This window comes from Metopolophium dirhodum, chromosome 7 (genome assembly GCF_019925205.1).
Source record: "Metopolophium dirhodum isolate CAU chromosome 7, ASM1992520v1, whole genome shotgun sequence".
NCBI classification, from domain to species: Eukaryota; Metazoa; Arthropoda; class Insecta; order Hemiptera; family Aphididae; genus Metopolophium; species Metopolophium dirhodum.
Genome location: NC_083566.1, coordinates 36,560,031 through 36,586,352, shown reverse-complemented (window position 1 = coordinate 36,586,352; position 26,322 = coordinate 36,560,031). Strand labels below are relative to the sequence as shown.

Below are 26,322 nucleotides of genomic sequence, written 5' to 3'. Positions count from 1 at the left end.
ACCCATTATTAAAAATCTGAATCAATTTTGAGAAAGCTGATTATCAAAATTGACCGTCATTAATATTGTTATACTTACATAATAAATCGTATTAACCTAATTAAATAAATTTATCAATAATACATAGTTCATTATACGCTTAGTAGGTACTACTATACTTCAAAACTTTCAAATTAAGAAAAATGTATATTGATATAATGATATATTATTATAACTTATAAGTTATTATTTATGTATACATTCTGATTATTATTTGAAATTAATGAAGTACTAACATTTTTAAACCATAAAAAAAATATAGCATCAACAGTTCTTATTACTCTATGGCATGTCATTAACTTTTAATCTGAAACAAAACATTATGTAAAACTCTAAAATAAATTATTAAAGAGTTTTAAACCCTTTAATAATCAATATTATAATTTAATAACCATTTACAAACTTTTTAATGTTATAGGTAGCTTAACGTTTGAAATTGTTTACATGTAACTATAGAACTTTTACAAACTTTCTAGATGTACCTCAAAGTACAGGAAAAAAAACAATATAAAATGTTGACGAATAGAGCTGATAAAAAATTAAAACCTCTGACAAAAATTATTTAATGATATAAAATTGATGACAACAAGTCACTATATTGTAACCGGATGCTTACAATAAGATTAACAAAAAATTACGATTTTAATTTTAAAAACTACCTTCCAATAATAATAAAAAAAAAACTATCACCGCACTAACTTCTTAGTAGGTACAATATTTACTATAAGTCTATGCCCTATATAGGTAGGTACTAGGTACTGCATAAGTATTATACTTACTTAATACTAACTTACTGCTATTAGAAGCATAACAATTGTCTACTTAACATAATATAATAGTAATCAAATTATCTAGTGTAGTCGAGTTTTCAGTGATTTTGGTAAAACGAACAATAACATCGCATTGTCGTGATTGACTTGTGAGGTCATTGTGCGGCGTGTACAAATAATGCTTTAGTGATAGATAATACACTACTAAATGTGAAAACGATTATAGTCATACTGTAATATTGACACGTGTGTACGACTACTGTACTTCAGAAAATAGTGCGTGAGGAGGTTAGACTTTCGGTTGAGATTTGCAATCCCGATAAAATAAAAACATATACTAAGTAGGTACGTACGGTTTGCCAATTTTGTGCGCGATGGCCACTGGTGAGTAACCGTCTCTCGAAAACCCGGGAGAGCTTCAAGGCCCCCATCTTGTACACTGCGTGTAACCTAAACAACTATATTATAAGAATTATGGAAGGGAGATTTCTATACGAAAGCAAGATACAGTATCAACATAAAATAATTCACGTAGGTGTATAATAATACCGTGATATTATTTCCGTAAAACATAAATCGCGGTTCGTCGTTACAGTCCGGTCATTTCGAATCAGCACGCTGTCGGTGCGACTAGTGCAGTTTTTTCATAATATTATATTATATTTACGATATGAGTTAAAATTGTATTTTGAGATTGTTTTATCTAACGCATATTTTATTCTATACGGCTATATACTAGTAGTTCAGTGGAAGTAACAAGTGATCATCACAGTTAACGATCGAAAGTATCAAGGATATATACCTAACACCACCGTCCATCATGTTCGTTCCTTTACTTATATTCGTGTCGTTAACGGATGTTTTCGGTTATTATTTAGCTGATTTGACTATACCTAAAAACCTGCACGAACAGTCGGAAAACATTTACGAAAAGTGTTTGTCAATGAACAAAATTTTCTACGGAGACAGTTGTTGGGACTTGTTGACTAAAGGACCGTGCGATGAGGGTTAGTGAAAAGACAAGTATTTTTGTTTATTACGTTAAGATATAACGTATTAAAGGTATATCTACCTTATCTGTTTCCTATTAATAATGAAAATAATAATATTTTTTATAAAATTATGGAATAAAAAAATAGATTAAATAGAAAACGGAAACGAGTTGCAGGTTGGAGCAACATCTAAAATTCTAAAAATATAGCCATTTATGTAGGTCTATGAAATATTTTCATATATTATTTAAATTAAATATTTAAACAGCAAACAATAAAAGACCAATAGGCAAAAAGTCATATTGAGTACAGTGAAAATTGAAATAATACTATTAGTTAATACTATATTTATCTATCCAAAAAATAAGTGAAATGTTTAATTTATTTAAAAAAGCTTAATATGAAAAATATTTAAATGAAAAAAATTTAAGTATATGCATACTTATACTACGAGAAGATCGCTATCACCTTTCGTTTTTTTACGCTCTCCTTAACCCATCCCATCAAAACTATTGATACTTCATAAAAAATTAATTATTTCTTTATCTGATCACATTAAGATTAAAATATATATATATAAACAGCATAGGTATATTAATGACTAATTTATGGTTGAAATTATAGTCTAAGTTTCTAGTCTAATAACTTTTAATTAACTTTTATAAGTTACGACTTAGGTATAACTTAAAAATATTAAATAATATGCCTATTATAATAATAATATGGCTATTTATTTATTACTATTGAATTATTTTTTAATTATTACTTATATAAACTATGATAAGGTCCGATGTTATTTAATATAAATATAATCAAAATAATTTAATGAATATGCGTACAATATTGCTAATACAATATTATTCATAATGTAGATTGTAGGTGCTTAGTATATTTATATAGAATTTACAAATTAATTGTATGAACGAGAAAGAATAATTTTGTTTATTTATAAAATTGAATAATTTAAACTATGGTAAAACAGTAAAACACAACCATTTTAAATTTGGAACCACTACAATTTGGTGTCATACTTAATCATAACTATATATCTGTAAGCACAAATTTAGGCCGAAATCTAGCCCAATTAATTTATTCAAAACTTAAAGTACCTACTATACTAATCAATGTAAAATAATTTAATTCTTATCATGTACCTATACAAAATAAAAGTGTAATTGTTTATATAATTTGTTTTAGAACTCCTGGGTTTTCTCAGTGATGCCCAGTATTCATATTATGTATTTGAAATTAAACTAAATAAATAAATAATACATAATAAATCATATTAATTTATAATTAATAATAATTATGATTAATTCACATTTACATAAAAAACAAAGATTATATTTTGCGAAAAAAATATAAATACGTGGTTTAACAATTAGACGATTACAATTTATTGTTGAGACCTTGAAGATTTCCTTAGTCCCAAACAATTAAAACACTTTAACAACGCAAAAGTATGGAACATAAAAATTTAAATGTTAGACAATTGTTATTCCTATTATAACGGTTAACCGGGTTAAGTAATACAAATGTAGACATTATAGATCTTAAAACTAAATATTAATAATATTAATCATCTAATAAAATATTAAATTATATTAAATTGAATCTTATTAGTAGGCACCTATACATAATTTATAGTCATAATACATTTTACAAAAATTAATATAAATAAGTTACATAGACATTTTATTATACTTCATATTTATTAAATTTAGATAAAGAATAATTTTAGTCTTTAAATAAATATTATATATTTATACATACCAACATAGTGTGGTAATATTATTAGTAGGAAATGAATAATGATTCATTCGACGATTCAAAACGGTTTTTATAGTTATGAAATGATAAAATTAATCTTATACCTTTAAAATTATCATCAACTGTCAAGACTAATTTATTGTATTACAAAGTCGAAATTTTCACACCTACTAAACCGGCATACTATATAGGTGTGCATATGCATTAACCATTCAATACACAGTATACTAAAATAACTTAAAAAATGCACGCGTGTGCCCTGGGACTGTAAGTACGTATTTGCCGTAATCCCAATTTTAACATAGTTCGAGGGCATTGTTTTCGCCAGTATAAGACTATAAAGCGAATTACATGTAGTATACGGGAAGATAAATAATCAAGAACCTAAGAGCTTGCGTGTAGATAAATTATTTATACTCGTATTTTGTACCTTGATTCTTGGACAATTTCCGCCAATAAATAATTATACAAACTACAACAGCGCCCAAAGAGAATATATCTACAAGAGACTCTTATATTCTAATTATAATAAATTTATAGCTTACATTATTAAAACAACTGAGTAATTAATTATGACCGTAATGTAATCAGAAAATATTAAATAATGCTCCGTGTTTCTGTTTCTAACTCACCAGATACAATGTAGGCAAACCATGCATAATAAATATCCCATACGTGAGTAGATATTTTGTTTTGATTTAAATTAGTAGTAGGGTTTTTCACAATTTCTACCCTCTAAAATCTCAAACGACAATCTCAAAAATGTCCCTAAACGAAAAAAACGTTCACATTAAAACTGATCAAAATATGGCGGATAATTGAAGCCAATAGGTTAACGTATTTTATCATTGTAATGACCCACAGTTTTTTTTTATTTCGGTTTAATACAAATCGTCAAGACTTATAAAGAAGAAGAAGAAATCAATACCACACATTTACAAAACTAAAAAGTATAATATTTTGACCGAACTCTAACTCCTAAATTCATACGCGGTATAAAGTACTTAAAACTTGACAGAATTACAGAATTATAATTTATGAACGTACCTATAAAGAGACTAAACTCAATACTCCTTAGGGCTTGGATCATATTAATTCAAGCTTGACGAAATAAAACTATCCGATACAATATAACGCGTATTCAAACATTTTAATCTCCAAGGGTTTAATATCGATAAATATATATCATATTTTTATATTATTTATTAAAACCATTATTTTTAAGTAACCTTTAGGTATATACCAAGTACAAAACTTAAATTTATATGAAAAATAATATTTACAGGAAAAACATGTTATTTTATGGTTATAACAATAAGTAAGTAAACTTAAAACGTTCACAACGATAATTTTTCAGTTAAAATATTTTGATTGTTAAAAACTTTTAATATTTAATAACTACCAGTATTTTTAGTTCAGAAATTGTTTTTGTTTAATTATTCTTGTGAAATTGTTCTTATTCTAAGAAGTGTATTTAAAATTATATTTGAGGTTTCTTATAGTAAAATAATTCACTGCATTTTAATTGATATAAACAGTACACAAAGAAATGTCAAAGAAAAATATATCTCCTAGCTTCTTAAAGTACCTTATCGGACATTCGTTTGCTTTGTTTACATATTTTTATCTTTAATATGTGAGGCCGTGTAGGTATAGTACCTACATATCAATGAACGTTGGGTATAATAGATGTCAATACGATCACGTAACAAATGCTTAAGAAACAATACTCTTAGGTACATTATATTTATACGTGAACTATTTTGTTGTAACTATCTCATTAAACCGCTATTCGCTCCCAACCCAAAATCGTATTATTATTATATTAATTTTTTATACCTGTGTGATTTTATAACTACCTATAAAGTAGGTATTATTTTATAATAATATAAACCATGTTGTACGATTGTTACATAATAACCATAGATTCACTTTGAGATAAAATATCGTACATATTGAAAATAATTAAATAATATTATAATACGCATTATTGCATATTGCAATAAAGGCGCGGTATTATTAGTATTAATAATTAAAAATCTGTTCGAAGCAATTATTATACAAGGACAAATTTTAAAAATAAATAACATTATTTGATTCTTATAAGTGTATAGGCTTCAGAAACTATATATTATACACACACGTATTGTTATGATACGTACATACACTATATTTTACTCATAAACAAATTAATGTAAAATATTATACGATCATTGTGTAGCCACGTAGGTATACAGCTAGAGTCACACGGTGCACAGGCGATGATTAAATGATACGGTTGATGTGAGAAGTAGGTAAATATTCAAAAACAACAAGCCCCTTTAGACGGTAAAATTTCATGTAGAAGTAAAAAGGAAACGCGTTATGAAACTTTTCTAGCAGGATACTTATATTTAGGTAGTTACGAAAGTTATATTTCAAACAATAATTATTATACACACTTGTCACTTAACCCAACCGCATATAGCGTATGTGACAAACAGTAACGCGGTAGACATGGTGACTTGAGAAGAGAGAGGTTTGGTTTTTAATTGTATACATTATAGAACAAGTTTTTAGTAGTTTTTCAAAAAAAATCCTGAATTTCTAGTCACTGCGGCGTTCTTATTTTTTTTTCATCTTCAAAGTATAGATTCTAATGCGGTAGGTATCTTTGATTTGATTTCGTTTGGAATGAAATCGATGTAGAATGAGGAGGAATGCCAATGATCGTTATGTTATGAACTCATAAATACTAATACATCATTAAAATAGTTTTCAACCACCCAAGCTTGCTACTCATCTTTTTTGCAGCTTGTCGAAACACAAATATAACGAATATTATGTAGTTCTCTGATACAGTATAGCGAGGTGCTAGTTAACCGTTAACCGGTAACGGTAATATGATCTTTTAACATTTACCTGTTGCACCAATTACGTGCGTACTTGTATAAAATGAGGTCCTTTGTTGTTAGATCTTCGGGAAGACTATCCATGTTAGAGATAGATCCACTAAGTATACGGGAGATTTGTTATAATGTTTTTAAATCGATTATTTTTGATAAAACATTTCTAATTTGTCGTAAACTTTTTTCCTGGATCACCTTGAACGAATTTGAACATAGTCAAGTAGTCCACGATAACTATACTCAAAGATTCGACTAAAAGCATGTCTTAATACTCGGTCATAATTCATAATATGGACATGGCAACTGACATGGCGCAGTGTTAAATTCAGGTATATTTCTGGGGGGAATGTCCACCTGAAATTACTTTCGCTCCAAGACAAAATCAACTTTCAAAAAATTTACCTATTTATTAAATGTACAATACTCGTTATGATTACCGCACTTGCTACTTACTAGTGTTCACTTAAATATACCATTTTTATGCCGTATTGCCAGTATAGGTACTATTTACTGACTTTCCCAAACATAACAAAATAAGACCCCTCTCCCCCCCCCTCCCAGAAAAATTGTCTGGATTCATCACTAGATGTGCGGTGCCTCTTTATTTTTAAATTATTTAAATTATAATTTTCGATTATTGAAAAATAGTTTGTTGTTGATTTATAAACATAATATGCATTAATATATGATTACAATCTCTAAATGGGTATGCAAAATCATATAAATTTAGTAAAATATATAATTTTGTATTTCGATTGTACCTATATAATATCAAGAAACGAATTCGTATCGAATCAAATTTTGAATGTATGAAGCTTCAAGCCCCGATTATCATTGTTATAATTATATAAATAACTAGGCAATTAATAATTATTATAATATAAACCACCGCGTTTAGAAAAGTGATTTTGAGCGGAGTTTGTTTGTTACATCGATTATTACTTATATAAAAACGAACAAAAATATATTCTGTTTATAATATAATATATTATATTATATAGACCGGTATTAACAAGGCAGGGCAAGTTAAGGATTTTTTTTAACTCAGTTAAGTTAAGTTAATATGCACCAATAACAAAAAGTTAAAAGTTAAATGTTAATTTAAATATAGGTTAGCTCAGTTAAGTTAAAAGTTAATTCACACTTTTTGTTAAATTTTTAGTAAGTTAAAAAAAAGTTAATTTGTTTATACAACGCTAGCGTATTTAATTTTTGCCCAACCCAAAACTAAATAATAGGATATAATGTTAATACTTCATACAGTATTTCCATATAAGTTAGATTCGAATGATATACATTTTTAACTTTAAACAATTTATGATACATATTTTTTGGCATGAAAACGATATAGACTGAAATAGACTGAAATAGTGAAATATTATAAAATTAAAAACACAATAAATTAACTTAATTTACTTCTTAAAATGAAAAATTAACTCGTTAATTTCACGTTAATTAAGAAAGAAATTTAGTAAGTTAACAGTTAAGTTAATGAAAAGCCAAAAGTAACTAGTTAAAATAAAATTAACTTTTTAACTTAACTTTAACTTTTTAACTCGTTAATGCCCAGGCTTGGTTATTAATAGCACTATATTATATCATTATTCATTAAATTATACTATTGACGCGTCATTATAAACGGTGTGTGTATAGGACAGTGGTTGGTATTGGACAGAGGTCAGACAGAGTCAGACAGAGCCCAACTGCGGGAGCAGCGTCCGTCGAGGGCCAAGTGCGCGAGACGCCGATGCAGCGAGTCAGACGTGTACTGGCCCCGGGACGGGTTTTGCCACGACGAGGAATCTGCCCGGCGCGACCGGTTGTGCGCCAGCTCGGACACCGTGTTGGCCACCGACGAGTACGGCGAAGGGTACTGCAAGTGTCACGACGGTGGCAAAGTCCCCTACGTGCAGGTCGTGTCCGCCGACGACGACGGTAACCAAGACTCGCAGCCGTGCTATCCGGTATATTCTAAAGGCGCGTGTCCCAGAAATCACGTGCTAACACCCCACGGGACCAGGTGAGTACAAAGGCCAATGACTATATTTCACCACGGAGTAAAAGTGTTAAAGCGGCCGTTTTGTTTTTTTTTCCAAAAATATTTTCTTCCTGCTGTCCTATTTTGGTTTTACTATTCTGGCATACTATCGTATATATATTTTATAATATATTTTGCAAGGCATACAAGAATACTAATATACTTTTATGCAATTATGGGCAACATACTAATATATTATTATTATGGTGTGTTGCCCATGATTGCTACGAGATTCAGGGGACAGTACAGCTGCAGCCGGTGGTGGTAAATCGATTAAAGCCCACTCGGCTGCCGTTTTTCCTAACGGCTCCCGCTTTACAAAAAGGTAAATTCCCAAACGACTCCAGATTTTGACAACACAAATTTCTTCTCACTCCATACAAACTTATAAGGACTGTCTCAATAAGTTAAAAATGTGTTGGTGTTTTTAAATTGTAAATATTGTAAATAAATTATAAAAATTGGCGTTATATAAGAAATCATAGGTATGTCTTATAGATTGTAAATTAAAAATTAAATGCGCTTGTGTTTTTTATAAATATTTATGGTAAGTAAATTACAACAATACATTTTTGAGGCACAATTTTTTTAACAATCTATTCTGGATCATTAGACAAAAATTCATCAATGATGAATTCCTGTTTTTATTTTTTTTTTTTGTGCTAGATGTATTGATATGACTGCGAGCATTTATTTGCGTCTCAGATTACATTTCAGTCAGTATGTCAATAACCTTAAAAATATTTGTCAAATACCTGAGTTGTTTGGGTTGCATACTTGCACCGAGTAAATCTTTAGCCGTCTAGGACGTTGTCTGGTGCCTGGGGTACACTGGAAGTGATTTACCTTTGTAAATCACAATAATAATGGGAGTTTTACCGTAGAAATAATTTTGGTAAAATTGTACGTAAACTAATGTAATTTTGTTTGGTAGGTTTATGCGGGTAAACCAAAAAAAAAATATATATATACATATAAAAATTAATTTAAATGTATTAATTCAAGCTTCAAAATATTTTAACGAGGCAATTAAAAAATTGCCTAGTTTAAAATATTTAATATTATTAATTTAGTTAGATCATTAAAGTGATTGTTGTAATAACACAATTTACCGCCACCACTGCAGTCGTATAACCAATAGGTATCTATATTTTAAATTCCGATATTTCTATTGATTATTTGAAAAAAATTAATGTCATTACCTTGTACCTAATCTATGCATACTTAAAACGTTTGAAAAATCGAAAAAAATATCAATTATTAAACAATTTATAACTAATCAATCAATCATCAGCCATCGCCAATAATTGTACCTAGTTATATCATTTTTAGGGTTCCGTACGGTAAACAGGACCCTATTACTAAACCTCCGCTATCCGTCCGTCCGTCCGTCTGTCACCAACTAATTTCTAACTAAGTTTCAGAAATTTCGGAAACCCACGTATATTCTAAGTTTCTTAGTTTTAGGTATATTAAAGTCATTTGACTTTAACTATAGTTGAAAAATATCACTAACATTCCCAGCTTTAATATTAATACAAGTACAGATATTTTTAATTTAGTGAATATAAAAGTGATTAAGTTTTGTAATATTATTTTAGAGAAATATTATTTTACACTATAGCTGACTCTCAATAAAACAAACGAAAAAATTCTCAATTCATGAGTCAGCTGAATAAATAATGATGATGTTACATGAGTAAATAAGAATAACGTCTGTGATTATTAGGTAGTTACGTGTTTGAAATTGTTTACGTGAATTATTGTCTATTGATTATTGTATTATATATATATATGCACGCCATATATATATATAAAAGTTATTAGCTGTTGCCTGTTGTCGTTATAAAATATATAAGACATTATAACTTGATATAGGTTGGATACTTAGGTTTTAATACCTAAAAAATAATTAGGTTACGACGTTAGGTTAATAAGCCCATAAAGTATTACATTAACCAAAAATTTGCTGAAAAAAATTAGCTTCATTCATTTTGGACAAAAAATTAATGCGAAAAACGGCCAATTTTAGTCAAAGAGGAATACCCGTCGGAAATTGTAATATTTTATAATAATTAATCTAATGTCTATATTATACTCGCATGGTGATGGTCCTCAAATTGATTGACCCAACCGCCACGTGTTAGACTAATGACCTTTGGGAAGTACACAAACGATACAGTCCTAAGCTAGTTAGCCTTATATAATATTATATTATAATACTATTCTGCATATTATATCCAACACATGATTTATATAATATATAAACGATTTATTTCAGAAAATGTTACAGAGACGATAATATTATTACATAATCTTGGTTCATTAATTATTATATTCCAATAAGCTATTCCTGCACGATAATTGTTTTACCACGAATTCTATTATTTCCGAAGTGAAGGAATACGCGTCATATTCATACACATTTCATATTATTACCATCAAATTAAATTTTAAATTAATTTCAAAATATAACTAGATGTCTACATAATATAACCGCAGGCGTATTATATTATTTTGGTTGTAAACAATTTTATACGCTAATATACTTCGATTTCCTGTTCAGTATTTTCTGTAAATTTGCCAAGTATTAAATTATCATAAAACTCCTTTTTCTACTACATAACGTATAATACTCAAAAAGTCAGAAATTCAATCATTTTTCTTTTTAATAATATATAAATTATGTTAAACAAAGGTATTTTGAGAGCAATCCATAAAACATATGCTAAAATCAATTAAAATAAATGTTTAGACAAATATGCATGGTATTGATTTGTTTAAAATTCAAACATTACTTGATGAACGCATTTACTCTTAATTTTAACTTGGTACCAATATCTTATTTCGTAACTTAGTAAGTATTTAAATGTTCACTATAAAATCTATGTTCGAAAATAAGAAAATGTATATCTAATAATAGTTAAAACCTACTAAAAATTAGCTATCCTAAATACCGTATTTGTATACCACAATAAATTGTAAGCTTTACACAAAGACAAAATTCCAACTATGTAATGCAAGAAGCAACGAAATATCATAACATATATTATTATTAAATATCAATTACGTTTATCAATATAGATATATCATAATATTATTATAAAATAAATAAACCTATAATGATATATTATAGTGTATATAGGATATATAATTTATTATAATCTATAAAGATATTCCAATATAATAATCCGATTAATCCGAACATAATATAGTTGTAGCATACAATACAAAAATGTATTTGGTTGTAATTTGTAAATTAAAATCATCAAAATTAATAACAACCTTTACAACTAAAAGAAGATATTTGCTGTATCTAATATATTACACGCTCGACCAGGCTGCAGCATTCACACAGGTCCCCGTCGCTAGGGCACAAACAAGCCATGAGGTGTTGCTTTAGAGCGGCATACAATTTTAAAGAAATTTAAAGCGGAAAAATTAAATACATATCGGTAAAGAATAGCGGCACTAAAATGTTTGGTTTAGGGCGGAAAATATCTGACGACGGGCCTGAATCCAGAATAGATAAGACCTCTCTTGATACACGTTTTTAAAAACAAGGAATGTGCGCGCAGTTTTACCATTCCTACCCTTCTTCGACAATAACGTTCAAACTTTTGCTGTACGCGCGTACTCGGGTTATATCACAACATTCAACCATAGTAATCCAAGGAATTTGTGTAGTTATTCCGAATACTCTGATGAGTTTGATGTCACAAGCTTATAGTGCGTCTTTGTATTTTCATGACTGCTATACAATATAATATGTTCCGTTAAAATACTCTCAAAATATTTGTGTTCTATAACGTCAGCCATGGTGAACGCCGCAAGCACTTCCGCAGTACCACCTATTTTTAAACGTATACAATTATAAATACAATGTTGGTACCCACACTATTAGGGAATAAATCGCTAACCAAGATAATAGTCAAATTGACATAATAATAATGTATATAATTAGCAATAATTAAGCATAAATATTTAGAGCTAGGAATATTTTATAATATTTGAACGGGGTACATGATATCAGTTTAAAAAATAACTCTATAGTGCTAAATATTTTTATTTGTCAAGGCCATTCGATCCTCTTCACAAACATGAAGTAATTTTTTATTTTAATAAAACTCTATTTTATTTATCCACATTATATTAAAACTTTCCATTGTTAAATTAATAATAGAAAAAGCAGGTAAGTGGATATCGCTCTGCAGTACAGTAGGTTACAAGTGGGTTAATGTATAATGAATTGTATTAAACTTGAATTCAATGATATAATATCATTGTATAAGAAAAACGATTCTGAGCGGAGACATCATCAGTCTGGATTTTTTTTTAATATTTATTATTTATTATAGCCTTTAAGTTGTATTAATATTATAATTTTTTATTCGTTGCTAGGTACGGTGATAAACAAATCATCGTTAGAAATTAAAATCCCATTTTAAGCGGTTTTTCGTAATTTGTCAGTAGTTTTTCCCGTGGCATTAAATAACTATTGAGAAAATCAAAAAATGACCTCTCTAAAGTACTATCTTGATCCGATTTGCTAAAAGATAAGGTACTATAATATGTCGAAATCAAAGCACTCCTTCCGGTAGAAATTTTGTATACAGGATATAAAAAAAAATAATAATAAACACCATTGTAAAACCACTATAGCTTCCTCACTAGCTCCGCTCAGAATCTAAAATTAATACAGTTATATAGAAACTAGGAATCTAGGTTGATAAATAAAAATCTTGGCTGATTTTCTGGGTTCAAAACACTCAGTTTTAAAAATAATAAACCTATAATTTACTATCTACCTACTGCCCAGACTGATTATCAAATTGATAACTTCAAACAATTAATTTGAAAAATATTTTAATAAACACCATATCATAACTACTGTACTATAATAATATTACTGTACGCGTAACCGCGATGTTATTTTTCATAAAAAAAATTCTTTTCACGTTTACATATAGGTACGGAATCTGCACGGTGGACGAGTGCGCCAAGGAACGCCGCCTGACCGATTCGTCGTCACCGTCGCTGCAGCTGTCGAGTTCGGAGCAACAACGACGACAGGCAGTCTCGCTCGCCAAGTGGACTGACGGACAGTGTTACGAACTGGGCACGCGGGGCCCGTGCACCGGCCACGAGCAGTTCGCTGTACTCCGCGCCACGATGAGGCCGGATTGTGTCAGGCTGTCCGTCGAGCTAACAGTATTACCCAAGACCACGGACCGTCCGGGGTGCAAGACCGACCACTGGGGAAATTGCGAGGAAGGGGTGGAAGTGTCGACGGCGCCGAACGAATTAAAAGACGCATTGCTTAAGAACGCCAAAAAGTTCAGTCAAAGGGCGCAAATAAGGCGAGCTAGCATGCTCGAGGTACGTCGCCGTCTGTTGCAGTGGTAGCCATCGCGTATAGGTTAACCTATACCTATATCATGTATACACTAGCTGTTTGACCAAGCGTGGTGTAAGTAGGTATTGAAGATTTTCACAAGTGGGTAGGAGGGAGTTGGAGATTAAGCGTGACAATGGCCGTCGGATAAAAAAGTATTTTCTACTAGATATATTATGCGACAAAATAGAATTTAAATTTAAATTTTTTAATTAATTTATCTAACAATAATTACCTACAATATTATACAGATATCTTTATACAGAACACAAATTAGTTATAACACTACATTTTATAAAAACAACTCCACATATTATAGTCTTCTATTTATGTTATGGCAGAGTCGGCCTTGGATAGGGGCCAGTGGGGCCCGTGCCTTGGGCCTCGTACATTTGTATGACATTTCGGGCTTCACATTATATACAAAATTATATTGTGAAGTCTGGCCTAAAAAAATTGACCCAGGCCTCGCTACACCTTAATGCCGGCTCTGTGTTGTGGTATAATCCTTACCTATTCCTCCTAAAAGCAATGGTATATAGCTTTACACTATTTTACATTTCAACATTTGTACCTATATTATGATCTCCTGCGCCCAATAAGCGTCCATGTCCGACGAGCGTGATGGCGACGTTGCTTGCTGTTGGCAAATGGTCGGGACTCGGGACCACCAATAATATTAAAATGAACCTATTCTACAAAATATGCTATGATATTATATATTTATACAATCCAATGATTTTAGACTTGAGTTTTGTCACTAATATTATATGATTAAAATCTTGCGTGTTCCACTATTTTATACATCCTATAGCATATATAAGTGTATAACCTACTACCGCTCAGGCTTACCGATGTCTTATGCAAGCTCAGTCTATTTAGTTAGATAATAATAGCGATCTATATACTCTATAGACTATAATTATTAGTTGACACCAAACGCGATACTATTCAACACTGTATCATTGTGCGGCTGTGCGCTACCTATTATTATCCCTCGAGCCTTTATACTGTAGGTCGTCCTATCATAGAATATCATTGACTAAGAAAGCTGTAAAACTATAACAAAATACAATATTATACACGTTGTAAACGGGTGAATTTTTACTATTATGTAAAAGATACCCCTTCCGTCACGCATGTTTGGTATGTTTATTAGTCTACACACAGTGGTAAAGTGTGATTTTATGAACACCAGCAGGGCTATATTATCTGGAAAGATTTATGCGATTTCATTAATGCGATTGGGTTTTCTCATTTTAAAAAATAAGTAGGTAGGTATACCTACGAATATTTAATCACATTTAGTATAATTTTTTTACTTTTTAATATAATTAGTATAATATTAATATAAATTTATACTTTTTCATTTTTTTTTTTAAAATTTTTTTTTATTTATATATTCTACATCTTTAGACCTTTTGCTATTATTAGTTACAAATATAAATTTAGTTAAAAAAAATAAACGAATTTAAAATAACTGGCATTAGCATATTATTATTATTATTATCATTATTATTATTACTACTAAGTTTTTCTATTCGTTAAAATTAAAATGTTCAAGTCGTTATTTTTCGGTTTAAATAATCTTCCATGTACAATAATATTATTATATATTACACATCTATACATATTTAATAATGTTATATAAGTAAAAACATATTGTCTAATTGTTATATAGGTATATTGTAATATAGGTACCTTTATTATTACAAAAGTATAGATTTAATAACATGGCGTGTCACACGAGTACACGACACACAGATAAAATATATAGCAAATAATTCGCATATTTCTTCTAAATACTTTTATATGACGATTTATTAACCATGTTTTTTTCGTGTATGATTTATACCTATTATGTTTAATAAATAAAATGAGATATACCTATAGCTTTTTAAAATATTATTCCAATAATTGATTTTTTTATAATTGTATCTATACAATCTTCTACGTATATGGTCTTATACCATCGAATTTTATATGATAGCCGTGCACAGACTTTGTTCACAGGGTATGTGGCTGATAAAATGTGCCCCAATCCACCACGATATAAATGCTCTTAAAATTAATGTGCATGACAGGCCCGGATACAACAACCCCGGCGCACCCCCCTCCAAATCTCTAAAAATAGGTTTGTATTATGTATAATATGTAATATATTGGATCCAAATTTTTCTTTTATATTATATTCCTGGTGCCCAACATACTTTTTTTTGCTTTAGGCTTTTACGTATTATATTACAATTTAAGCAGCATAGTCGTAAGTATAAAGAAAACTTTGCACCCTCCCTCCCATAAAACATTTCTGGATCCACCCCTGGTAGGTACATTTATACATTATAATGCATTATAAACATATGGTTATTACTTATTATTAGAAAATAATAAGTCTTTCATATTTTTTTTTTTTACTGTAAAAGTTTGAAACATTGACCTTAACAATGAACATATTATACCTAGTATGTAATAGTATTATACTAGATTTATTGCCCTTTACTTCACACTCTACGCAAAACAAACAACTGCACGGATGCACGGTAGGTATTAGGTCAGTAACCGGATAACTGACAATGAACTTGATTACTACACGCATATGATAAAGATATTTTTTATAAATTGATCACTGTTAATAATTACTCAGGTGGGTTCTATGCCACTATGCTGCCCGTGTATATCAATGGTTTATGAAGCATCATAGACCTATGAAGATATGGCCATATGGGTATTCCAAACTATTAGCTATCTATTTTTAACAACAAAGGTCTTATGTAAGCGCATACCCTGCATTTATGCATATAACCCCGTATACGTACGCACGCCAATGTTTTATATGGCTATAATATGAAAAAAATTTCACGAATTGAAACAACTAATATGCATTGCCTAACTGATTTACGTACATAGGTATAGATAAACAAAATTATCTTGATGTTTTATTCTATTATATTGCTCTACAGTAATATTTATTAAATTATATTACACTATATTGAGCCATTATACAGTTATAACAAAAAATGACAATTTTAAAAATACGAATATGTTACGTGCCCATCTATAATAAATAATTGTTTTTATTTACCACTCAGTAAAGCTGAGTTTATAAGCATACATATATATATAACAAACTACCTATTATAATAAGACAGTAATAACTAAAAACCTTTTGAGCGCTAATCGATTTTTCATAAATTACATCTATTACGGAAATTATCAATAAAGAATAAAATGATTAAAACGCCATAGTCGTTTTTCTTTGACACTTATAGTTATGAGAAAATAGTTTAGAGTTCGCGTACGACATGTAAGTTACAGCCTAATACTTATAATATGTTAGCAATATTTATGAGATAAGTAAAATATGTAATACTATTACATCTTATCATTTAATATTTGGCAATGTCATATGATATATTAGGTATATTAGATAAAAACAATTATACTTCAATATTTTGAATTAACAAAAATAAATATAATTATTTCATGGTTTAAATTGATATAGGTAATATATAAGTATATAATGATTAGTCTTGCTATACGATTATGCCCTACTGCGTTATATGTTTAAAATCATAAGCAATAACAAGCATCTTATAACTGCTCTTCTGTCTTCTTAAGAATAAGTACTTTAGTTTAGATGCTCTGGAATTACTTGTTCGTATCCAATTTAAGGTTCCAACCTAAGCAACGCTAAACCTAGACCACTCTTAGTCCAGTTCAATATTATATTCCACATCATTATTCCATAGTTGATATGATTAAAATTATGAACTACAGAGAATTCTTCGTAATGCCAATTATTTGTGCTTGTTTTAGTTTAGTTCTCCGAACTCTGACTTTACCTACCTTTATCATTTAAATACCTACTCTGTTTTACCTTTAGCTTTGTTATAATGGGCTATTGTAAATTCTGGTTATAATACCGTTTGTTATCCTTAACAAATCTAATCGAAATCCTGTTAAATACTTTTTGACATAAAATATAATTAATATAAATAGGTAATACTTTAGAAATACGACTTTCAAATTAATTACAGGTTTGAGTAATTCATAAGACATATTATTTTAACTACCTATCATCGACATGTTTTATTCTGTATTAGACATATTGAAGTAACTCCTATAAAGTTGATAGGATAAACTACACAGTTATGTATATTTTTATTCAATATTAGTTATTTGTCATAATTTGCTATAATCAAATTTAATAAAAAAAGTATAATAATATTAAAAGCCACAACAATTGCCAACAGTCCAGATTATTAGAATATTTCGTATTGATTCTAGAGACAATGTTGTTTGACCTTTTGCCAGAATTGTTCTGTTCTTTCTACATAAAAGTGACAATGCATTTTAGAGTCTAGTCGTCTTTATTACATTAAATAGTTCAAGGGTTTTAAGATGAATTTTAAAGGACATCTATAAATCACGTCAACAAATCTTAAAACAACAATTATATTAATAATACACAGGTAGGTACAATAGGTACCCTAAACATTACCTATTAATAATCGAATGGTTAGCGAAGTTATTTTATAGTTTATTCAATCTACAATTGAAAAAATATTTTTAAATTACAATTACCTATATAATGTTATGGAAATAAATAATAATGTATCTATATTATACACAAATACATTATAGTGAACTAAAATAGTAAATCATTTGGTAGGTAATTAATACATTTATAAACTACAATCAATAGATAATATTTTTAAACGGGGTGAATAATATTATATAGGTAACTCAAAACCAATATAGTGAATATAGGTTTCAGTGGCGTAGAATAATTTCTGAAAGGGTGGATCAAAAAAAGAAAACAACATAGTTAAATGGGAGGGTAAAATTGGAAAATCCCCCACCCTCTCAAAACTTTTTACTTAGGTAGTAAAATATTTAACAATAAGGAACAATGAATAGATTTTGAATTGATTCAAAAATCACATCAAACACAATTTGAAAGATTATCCACTCCAAGATCTGATCCCCGCGTCTCCCCTTGTATACGCCACTGATTGAGGTTTATGATTGTACAACTATGTGCCAACTGCAAAGAGTATCCATAATTATTAATTATTACTTATTAGTTAATAGTAAATTACCATAAATAATAGGTACTCAAATACTTAAATTAAATAATATAAAAAAATTATTATTTTGTTACATTTCTGGATACATTGTATACCTAATTAAAAGTGTTCAAAAATATAAACTATATAATTTAATATTTACTATTGTTATACAATATACATAATATTGTACTATAAATAGTTCAAAGTTACAAAATTATTTAATACCTATTAAATATTAAAATATATTTTTCAAGTATAATATGTAGGTATGGGTATCTACCTAAATTAAACATTAATATTGTGAACTAAACTGTATATATTTAATTTTGTCAATTATTGATTTGGCATTATGTATTCAACATTTCAACACATAGGATGCTAATATGCTATTCGCCATCGTAAATATAGGATAATACTCATTTATTGTTTATATTATTTACCTCTGATATTGCATAACATATTTTGTACTTTGTGAATAAATAAAATTATCTAGAACTTTCGTCTATATTTTTTAACTCGTAAAATTACTATTACTTAGTATAACAATTTTGTATTTATTGCTTGTAGAAGTTATTTGATATAATAACACGTTCGTCGTTCAAATATAATATATTATTATTAATTTTGATGTGTAGTTTTTAATCTACTACAAATTAACGGGATGGCAGTCAATAGTACAATTAATATTATTATACGTACCTATAGATTATGCGTACTCGATGGATTTATATAAATAAACAGCTATTATAGGTAATCCAAATATAATAATATACACAGCTTATAAATCAAAATAAAACAGTATGGAAACATTCAAGTATTTTTGTTTTCAAAAATATCTAATTTTAAACTATTATTTTTATTTGGAATAAGTAATGTAAAGTGTCTTCTAACTGCCATACCCACTCTCAAAAAAAAATCTGCCAACTCCACCTGGTAAATGACTCCGTCGCGGTCGGCCGTCATTTGTGTGATTTGATTTGGCTTACTTTATAGTAAGTGATTTATTTTACTCGTAATACAAACTATAAAAATATATGTTTAGGTTACGTTTCCTACAAACGATAAGCGCTTGCTGTTGTGTTTATAAATTATTACAATAATAATAATGTTATAAATTTTATTATAATATTATATTATATTATATAGATAGATTGTCTAAAAGCTAAACAACAACAATAATAATGATAATAATATATATTCTACACATATTATAATAGTACGATATTGTTGATCGCATAGTATTATTATTATTATTATTATAGCAATAGTATTAATTATAGTAGGACAGTAGTTGTATACACGATCGACAGCCGATAACGATAACGTCAATAATAATAATAATAATATGCAATGTAAAAATAAAAACGTATCACCGTTGGACACTATCGTCTCTTGACAGAACCGTCTGGTCCCCCCGCACCGCCCCGGTCAACGATACAGTCAGACGTGGCAGACATCACGACGACGACCGCGACTGCCAAGGTCAACCCCTTCTCGTGTCTGCGCTCGCCCGATGGTCGCCCGCGGCCCGCCACCCATTGCTCAAGGGATTCGCATTCGCCGACGTCTTCATTTGGTCGCAAGGTCTCCGCTTGCGCACAGACCGACACCCGTTTTCTTTGCTTTGGGCACCGTGCGTCCACAATTCCCTTTCCGGTATCCTATCAGACCATAAATTTCAATCAAAATCGTGACACTGTTATGGCCGACTTGCTGGTGGACATGGACTACGCCATAATGACCATCAACTCGCAGATAGTGTACAAGCCGACCAGCCAGCGCGATGACCCAGAGCCCGACAACGATCGCGAGGTGTACGTGGGAAACTTGCCGCAGCACTACACCATTGAGAAGTTCGTCAACTTTGCCAAGTAAGCATAATATACACCAACCAGGGGGACGTTGTAGTATGAAGACGCTATATCACACCGGGGAGACGTAAATCGTATTCGTATTTTTTGCGAATGCGAGTTGTTTAAAATCATTGTCGTTCACGATAGTTACGTTTCAGTGGACCTCCCACACCTCCGCGGGGCCCGAAAAATACGATTTACATTTTATCCGCGATTAATCCGTATTTAATAACGTGTAATGATTTTTCTTTGCAAAAATAAAAAAAAACTATCTGCTGGAATAAAATACATTCTGTTAGACGTACGATGCATACGAGTACAATATTATACTCCTGCACCAGTCCCGTTCCCATATGTGATTGAATTCCAAGGACTAAGGAGATAGCACCGTTGAGCATATGACTTCATACATCAGCTGATGTACAGCACCATTTAATATCGCTTTTTGTTCCTATTGGAATTTAACTTTTAGACGATGAAATTATTGATGAATTCTCGTTTTTTTTCTTACTGAAATGATGCGAAATCTCGCTGCAATATTCTTTTAATATGGACTATTAAAGGAATAATATAACAATTATATTTATTTATTTTATCGTTACTCAGTAATTGTTACCTAATACGACCAAGTATTCATTTTTTTTCACCCGAAAGTCATGATACTTATATATTTAATTGAGTATTGTAGGTATTGTCATTGACGATCATTTATTTTATCTTTCACCTAGATATAAAGATGAATATAAATTTATTTATAATACCAATACTTTCCAGTATCCACATAAAAATTCTATTTAAACCTATACCTATAAGTTGTAGACAAACCCAAATAAGTTAGTTTAGAACAGTGATTCTTTACCAGTGTTCCGTGGACATAGAATAAGTGTTCCGCCAACATTTTAAAATCTGTGGAAAAATTATGAAATTGTGAAATTTTTAGATTCTTAGCGGATCTATTGAGGAAGCTAGTTGTTTTACAATGGTGTTTATTTATTTTTTTTTTTTATCTTGAATACAAAATTTCTACCAGAAGGAGTGCTATGATTTCAACATATTATAGTATCTTACCATTTATCAAATTGGATCAAGATCTTACTTTAGTAAGATCATTTTTTGATTTTCTCAATTGTTATTTAATGCCACGGGAAAAACCACCGACACATTACGAAAAACCGCTAAAAACGGGATTTTAATTTCTAACGCCTTGTTTATCAACAAAAAAACGAATAGAAAAAAAATAATATAATATTAATTCAACTTACATGCTATAATAAATAATAACAATGTAAAATATCCAGACTAGTAAACTGTCTCCGCTCAGAATCGTTTATCTTATACAATAATATTATATCATTGAATTCAAGTTTAATGCAATCCATTATTAATTGACACATTATCGGTAAAATATATTACAACATACAATTTGCCATGTTTTACATTTGTAAGACGAATACAGCACGCCATGCTGTTAAAGACATATTTAAACTTAAAACTATTTATCAACTTCTTTTATATTTCAGAAAGTGTGGTTCAATTTACAGTGTGCGACTACTGAAAGGTAGTGGAGGTTTAAATAAAGGTTTTGGCTATATAATGTATAGAAGTTTAGCTGCAGTTGACATTGCTATTGACACGTACAACGGAACATTCCTGCCAGAAAGTGATACTAATAAGCCACTGATTGTACAAAAAAGCCTACGTAACACAATTATGATGATCTATGGACTATCAAGGGGAAATAATAATAAATATTACATCAGAACTGTAGGAATTTAATATTATTAACTAGATTTACATAATTTATAAATTAATACCTACTTCTTTATATTTTAGGAAATTAACTATTTTGTGATCAATCATCCATCACTGTTACTGAAGTTTGAATGTGAAGATGATTCAAAGTTATTCATATCTTTTAAATCATTAAAGTAAAGTATAGTAAATTAATTTTAGACAGTTTAAATGTAATTAACACATGTTTTTTTTTATTAAATTTAGAGCAGCACAAATTTTTAAAAAAAAACTCAAAGATACATTTAATATGTATGGAGCTAAAATGTACTATTTTAACGATACGGAAAATTGGGTAAGTAATCAATTAAGAATTAATAGTTATATTTTAGTTAAATGCATGAATTTACATAAATAGAAATTTGCTTAAATTAATGTTTATTTTACTACTTTATTAACAAATATAATTCGCACCCTTGCAAGAATAGTAACACAACTCAAAAATACTTTTTGCAGAATTTCATCTTTTATATTTTAGTATGCTTGACATTTTTGATTTATATAATAGTATTGAAGACAGTATATGAGCTCAAATGACTTTATTTCTGCTTAAAATAAAATATAGTTTATTAGTTTCCAGGAATATCAACACTTCTCAGATGTGACTTTATTCTGGCCTCACTAATGTTGTAAATGTGTACATAATATTTTTCTAGCTGGAATAAAGCGTCATATCTAAAAAGTAACAGTTTCACATGGGAAAAATTATTTTAATTTTATTAATATAATATTTATTGTACCTATTATGAGAATAACTAGTAGTTTTTATCAATATTATAATATAAATATTATAAAGTTTAAGATTAAAGCTCCTTGTTGTTAAATATTATAATATTATGTTGTATAAATAAATATTATCTCAAAACAGTGGCGGATCCAGTGCTTAATTTTGGAAGGCGCATGGGGGGGGGAGTCAAAAGTACAAAAAGTTCCAAAATTGTCTAAACACAGAGTAAAACAAAGGAAAACTATGGCGATTGGGGGGAGGGGGACAATGCCCCCTTTGCCCTCCCCCTGGATCCACCACTGTCTCAAAAGTACTACCTAATATTTTTTTTAAGTACCTACCTAAAATGTATCAAGTAGGGAAATCATGCAATAATAACAAATATTTACATACCGGTACCTATTATTTTGTATCTAAGAGTTATTGATCTTAAATGTTATGAAACAAGTTATATCCTATTAAATCCTATTTATAATGGGTAAATTACACAATGAAACATTAAAAGTCAATTTCCCAACATTTTAATATTTTGATTTGTGTCACTATTCTTTTAGGGGTGCGAATTATAAACTGATATAAAATAAAAAAGTTATAACAATTATAGATGTATTATTGAAAGAACTAAATAATAGTAAATTGCCTTGTAAGGACTTATGTAAGTACCTAATCACTAATCAGTAATCACTAACCAAAGTAGTACATATAACCAATTTTAGATACCTAGTTGTTATTTGTATGTAAATAGCTTTATACTTCCATTTGAACAATATTTATTAGGTACCTATATTACAATTTATTTGCCTAACTATACTTATATTTAAATAATATTAGTTATATCAACAATATTTGTCTGGTGTGCACAGTAGGCAATCGAATAATTTATATGCCGTACATTCTACAATGTATGCACATTTAAAATTAAATTAAAACATTTAAGATTGGGAACTTTGAATTAATTTTTTTCAAATATAAATTTAATTGGCACACCTACCTAACTAAAAATATTTCCTTGTGACTTAAACATTTCTATCTAGCATCATTATTTAACAGCAATTGTATTATATTGCATTAGAGCCTACTAACTCTTATAATTTTTAATTTTATTGCATTGAGATAAGTTTTTAAATAGGTATTAAAAAAAATGTATATTTTAATCGAGATTGGTATCAAAAAATATTTCAAATTTTTGTTATTAAGTACTTTATTATATTATAAGAAATATTATCATAATTCATTTGAACAAAATAATCTATAAACTTTGTTGTCAGTTTCAAACATTTCAATTACACAAATAATTAATAAATAATATATAAGTATAATTAAATTAATAGGTAGGTTTAGTAAATTATCTAACCTATGTAGAAACTCTATTTGTGCCTATTACAAATGTTTTTTAAATTCTATTATATTTGTAAATTTATACAGGTAGGTATAATGTAAAATAAACTTTAGGCAAAACTGTAATAGAAGGTTTACTAATTACTATACAACAATGTTTATTATAATTCAATTATAATATTATAACAGTACTTTTGCCAGTAGCAATATCCAAAACTTAAAATTATTTAACATTAAACTGCTTTAACGTAACAGTTTAATACACAATCTACACATCAACTTATGGTTCAATTCACAATCTACAATTTAATATAAAAATATATTTCATTTATCTTTAAATTGATTTAAAAAATGCTCTATGCATCTATTCAGTACCTACTCAGATGTCGACAATTGCTTGATTGTCATTTATTCGGTTTTTGAAGTACCTACCTAAATAATATATTTTTTTGAGATGTTGGTCAGTCTTCGAAAAGGTTTTGGGATTTATAGGTGACAGAAACTCTACCAACCTTCTGGAAGTTGTGTATCTAGTAAAGGCGATGTCCCATTTTCCTTTTAAATATTATACTCAGTTTTTATTTTGATTAGATTTTTATAATTGATAATTATCAACATTACAAAAATTGAATTAATATTTAAATATTTATCATTTAATTTCATTGCTTGACGTTATCACTATAAATATATAGTTAATTGCCTCTTAATAATACATATTACATACATTTATGTTATCACTATAATTTACTACTTTTGTAATAATTCAATCATAATTCATAATACAGAAGTTTTTAAGTTCAATTATTGTATGTGGTTTTCGTTTAGAATATTTCTACTTTATTATAGAAACTTTAAAAGTGGAAACTTACTCAATACTTATCAAGTACTTAGTACCTAGTACCTAGTCAATAGTACTATATAGAAATCAGTTAGTAGGTTGTACTGTAGTAGGTACACACTACACAGAAATGTAGGTAATAGGTACTTGGAGTTAATGTCTATGATATAATATAATATTATATAATATCTTAAAAAGGTTTGTAAGTGGATGTCGCTCTGCTGTACAGTAGGTTACAAGTGGGTCACTGTTAAATTTGAATTCAATGATATAATATCATTGTATAAGAAACACGATTCTGAGCGAAAACGGTCAGTCAGCCTATGATATTACCAAGTATATTTGATGATATTATTGTGAATAAAGTAATTTACATATAACCTATTTATGTGGAGCCTTGTTTTAAATTTTCAATCCTTAGCCATAAAAGTTAAACATTTTATACATTTTTAACTACAAAATAATTAATAAATTATAAATTTGATAAATGTTGTCAAAATTTGAACTTTAAATGCTTATAAAAAAAAATTGTGCCTATGTATTTTTAATATTCTTCAACTGCTATTAGAACGATATATCAGGAGCCTTAAATTAAATTTTCACGCTTTTTTACCTAACAAATAAAATTTTATTGATATTTATAGAAAAAAAAACTAAAAAAATTGAAAACTAACAATGTCCGTAAACAGTTCAAAAAGAGTCAAAATATTTTCCAAATTGTATGGTGTATAGAAAATGCTAATATAAACATTCAGTGAAATTTTCAAGTATCTACAGTCATTCGTTTTTTTGATTACAATAAAATAAGAAA

At 28.9% G+C, this 26,322-nt stretch overlaps 2 protein-coding genes across 2 annotated transcripts; both read left to right on the top strand.

The window, feature by feature from the left end:
- The first annotated feature begins 1,386 nt into the window (after positions 1-1,386).
- On the top strand, positions 1,387-15,793 carry LOC132949517 (uncharacterized). The gene is made up of 3 exons (XM_061020452.1): positions 1,387-1,816; positions 8,113-8,479; positions 13,468-15,793. Exons 1-3 carry the CDS (start codon positions 1,630-1,632, stop codon positions 13,901-13,903), a joined length of 990 nt encoding a protein of 329 aa, XP_060876435.1. The 5' UTR covers positions 1,387-1,629; the 3' UTR covers positions 13,904-15,793.
- Positions 15,794-20,665: 4,872 nt separating this feature from the next.
- LOC132949187 (probable RNA-binding protein 46) lies at positions 20,666-22,749 on the top strand. Its single transcript, XM_061019952.1, has 3 exons — positions 20,666-20,835; positions 22,338-22,500; positions 22,651-22,749. The coding sequence occupies exons 1-3, from the start codon at positions 20,666-20,668 to the stop codon at positions 22,747-22,749; spliced, it is 432 nt and encodes a 143-aa protein (XP_060875935.1).
- The last annotated feature ends 3,573 nt before the right edge of the window (positions 22,750-26,322 follow it).